The following is a 3843-nucleotide window of genomic DNA, read 5'->3' on the forward strand; positions in this document are numbered from 1 at the left end:
CTGACGGTTGGACTTATTAATGCACATCTAGGCATGGTACTCACTGCATGTATGCTATTCTGACAGCCTATGGTAATCTGATAGAACAACAGCTCTCAGTGACACTCCAGTCCTATCTAATAAATAAGAAGAATCGGACTGTTCCTGAATGTCACATCACTATATTGCAGACTTTTGGACACAGCGTTGTCCCATATATGCGACAAGTCAGTCAACACCTCCGCACAATAATTCAGCGCAGTGAGTGACTTTTTTTCATCACAAATGCTTATGTGTCTCTGTACAGCTAGCTTTGCTAACATCACGTCAACGGAGCTTACCTTTCTTTGAGCTACTTTTCTAAGTGACGAAAAAAGTAAGACGTTGTCCCCACCGTCTGTGAAACTGCCTGGATGTTGAGTTAGCTGTGGCCATCGGATTTCTTATTATTTATGCAGCGCTATTATATTACTGACGATTAAACATCTTATGCCGCTGAGAGAAAACCACTGCGCCTGTCTCAGAGCGCCGCGTGCGAGTGAAAGGTGGGGAGGGGAGAGAAACAGAAACACGTATTTGGCAAGTCACGTTATGGCTTGGATTTTAATCGGTGCGTTTTGCATCCACTGAAAACAAAGATGTTAACAAATAAACTAGATAGTGTGCTGTATGTTTAGTGATATTTTAACAGTTGCGGTCTCGACTGGTCTTGAAATAAAATGCCGAGTCCTCAGCGTCCGAGACCGAGACAAGACCGAGACCAAATGCGGTTGAGTCCGAGACGAGACCGAGACCATCAATAAATGGTATCGAGACCAAGACACAGGGTTTGCGCCGACGAATCGGTATTGCAGGTGTTCTAGACCATCTGACTATGACAGATGGTCAGAACACCTGACCCATCACTATTTAGGTTATGTTGGTAGATTCAGAGCACTACAGCGGTCTGAATCTACCTTTGTGCAGTTGTCGATTAAGGTACGTGTTTATTGTACCTCGTATGGGTTTAGTAGCATTAGCGGGAACTTTATTAATTGTCGCTTTGTGTATTACAGATTGCGACTGTTGCCTATTTTCTTAGTATTTAATGCTCTCAGCTAGTAGCATGGTTTATGCTCATTCTGTTAGGAGATTGGAATGGTGTGGTCCAGTTGGTCATTGTGCCTAAGAACCAGCACTTTAGTATAAACACTTTAGAACCCTTCATAGTGCCAGAGCTACAGTTTGATAACCCCTTTTTATAGATGCACTTACTCAGGACAGCTCTTTAGAACTTTGATATGTATAATTTGGGATTTACATTTTCTTCTTTTGTTGTCCTTGTAACTTAATATTGTTTTTGTTATTTTGTGTTTCTACTAATTTGGGTTGTAGTGGTTTTTGTTTTGTTTAAATCTCAGATTTCTCCTAACTTCAGTCCTAGATTGCTGGGCTTCATTGGGTTTTTAAATAGAAGAATAAAGTCTATTTTTAATATTGTAAATAAATAAAATATATTTTGTACTTCTCTTTTGTCATTTTAAGCCAGATCTACCTGGGTACTTTTAATAGGGAGACCCTAGGTTATCTAACATAATTTGAGAAATCTACCAGTTGGCTATAAGGCCAAGGCCACATCCTTGGTCACAATCCAGGTTCTTCCCCCATGTTACAACTGATAAGAACATGAATAAGCACATTTTGCTCAAAAAGAGAGCTGAAATTCAGCAACTAAAACTGGATTTGACCACATCGAGATCAAAACTGAGCCTTGTGAAACAGATAGAAATGACCAATGACGATAACCATTGGCTGGACAAAAAAGGTTCAAAGTTCATAACATAAGAACATAACATGATAAGCAATTACAAGCAACAATAGATTTCTAAAAATGACATAAAAAAAACATTAAGGCTAATCATCGTCAAATATACATCAAATAAATTAATCAATGTTAAAGTTATCATTAATCAAAGGCAAATCTAAAAAGGTGGGATTTTAGTCTTAATTAAAAGAAACTCAGTGTTTCGGCTATGTTGCAGTTTTCTGGAAGTTTATTCCAGATTTGTGGAACATTAAAAACTGTCTGTCGTTTCTCCATGTTTGGTTCTGGTGATGCAGACCAGAACCAGAAGACCTGCGAGGTCTGGTAGACTGACACAACAGCAGCAGATCTTTTTCTTTTTAGGAGTTTAGGGATTTGTTGGCTTTAGTCGCCTAGTTTGACAGGAAAGTGGATGTGAGAGAGGGGGAAGACAAGCGGCAAAGGTCAACAGGCTGGGATTTGCATGTTCTACCCCTTGCACAGCTGCTGCGTCTCCACAGCAGGTCATTAATGTATTTTGTTGCTAAGCCATTTAATGATTGAATGTCTATTCTATTAGATTTATAAACTAACAGAAGTTTAACAAGAATCCAAGCAGCAGCTTTCTGAGTTGGCTGCAGGTCCCTGATTTTTTGTAAATAAACAAGAATAAACATATTTTTGTGTTTTATTTTGGTATATAAATAGAAAAAAGATTATGGGAATTGTAAATGTATTTTATGTCAACTTAAGAACAAGTAGGAGTTTTGAATCTTGTTGATTTTATTGTTGACTTCCTGTTATGGGTGGAGATAAACACAGATGTTGCTCAATCATCAGTTAATGTCGACAACTCGATCTGAGGAGCAGGCCAGGAAGGATGGATAAAAATGGTTTTATAACTTATTTCTGGAATAGACAAAAGTTTGTTATTCAAACACTACTGATGATGCATTTAAGAAATTTGTCTTGTTCTGATCTGTGTTTCAGTATCAGGTGAGTTTTCAGATGGGATGTGAAGTACGGAGACCCCTGGAGTCAGTGTCCAGTAACTGAAGAAGGTAAAGATCTCCAGTTAAACTCCACATCATCCACATCATGTCACATTTAGTTTGTAACATCTGGACAGATTATGAAGCTGATCTGGAAAAAACCAGATGATCAGATCAGATCATCTCCAGTTTATTGTTTAAATCACAGAGTTTCAATCTGATCAACAGTTTCAGCCTTGTAGTTGTGCAGGAATGAGACGTCTGCAGCTCTCAGCTCCTCCTCTGTGGCTCTGACTGTGTCTGAAAGAGCTGCTATCTCTCTGCTCAGAGCCTCCATCTTCTCCTCCATCATCCCTCTCTTCTGCTCCTTTTCCTCCCTCAGTGCAGCCAGCCTGGCCTCCTCTTCCTCTGCTAGAAACTGATGAAGCTTCTTGAACTCTTCAACAATCTGCCTCTCTGTGTGTCGGGCCTGGACCTTCAGGTGTTCTGCTGTCTGATCAAACTTCTTCTTAACTTTCTTCTTGAGCTCCAGCTTCTTCTTTAAAAACTCCAGAGATTTTTTCAGATTCTCTCTGTGATCCTGAGCAGCTTCCCGGATTGGTCTGAATCTGTGGTTGATGTGTTTTTCTGAATCTCTGCAGATGAGACATACTGGTTGCTGATGAACCAGACAGAAGATTTTGAGTTTTTCAGAGTGCAGACAGCAGAGATCCTCCTCTAACCTGGAAGCCATTTTGTCTCTGAGTGAAGCTGAAAACACAAAAGGTCCAGTCAGTCTCGGCTCCCTCCCTCCTCTACTAACTTCCCTTGAAGTTTCTCTGAGTCTTCTTGGTCCAACTCACCTTTTGCGTGAGCAACTTGAAGCAGCAGAGTTGGAGGTTTCCACTTTTCTCTCCTGCAGCTGGACTCACTCAGAGGAAGCTGCTAGTTTGGTCTGACGGTGAATTTTAGAATTAGAGCCGATCTCATGTGACCGAGACCGAAAAAAAGGTAAAAATTGCCCTTTATTGAAGTTTCACAAATCAGATAAAAGTTTCACAAATACCAAACATGGTTTTACATATTCTGCTATTAGAGCAGAATAATCCA

General features: G+C 40.0%; 1 protein-coding gene across 1 annotated transcript; it reads right to left on the reverse strand.

Annotated features, from left to right (window-relative positions):
* Nucleotides 1–2956: 2956 nt before the first annotated feature.
* On the reverse strand, nucleotides 2957–3487 carry LOC107834585 (tripartite motif-containing protein 35-like). Its single transcript, XM_016666185.1, has one exon. It carries the CDS (start codon nucleotides 3485–3487, stop codon nucleotides 2957–2959), a length of 531 nt encoding a protein of 176 aa, XP_016521671.1.
* Nucleotides 3488–3843: the final 356 nt, after the last annotated feature.

The sequence above is a fragment of the Poecilia formosa genome, unplaced genomic scaffold (genome assembly GCF_000485575.1).
Source record: "Poecilia formosa unplaced genomic scaffold, Poecilia_formosa-5.1.2 Scaffold677, whole genome shotgun sequence".
Classification (NCBI taxonomy): Eukaryota; Metazoa; Chordata; class Actinopteri; order Cyprinodontiformes; family Poeciliidae; genus Poecilia; species Poecilia formosa.

Excerpts from the sequence above, each read along its gene's own strand:
- LOC107834585 (XM_016666185.1), bottom strand. The coding sequence starts at position 3,487 with ATGGCTTCCAGGTTAGAGGAGGATCTCTGCTGTCTGCACTCTGAAAAA.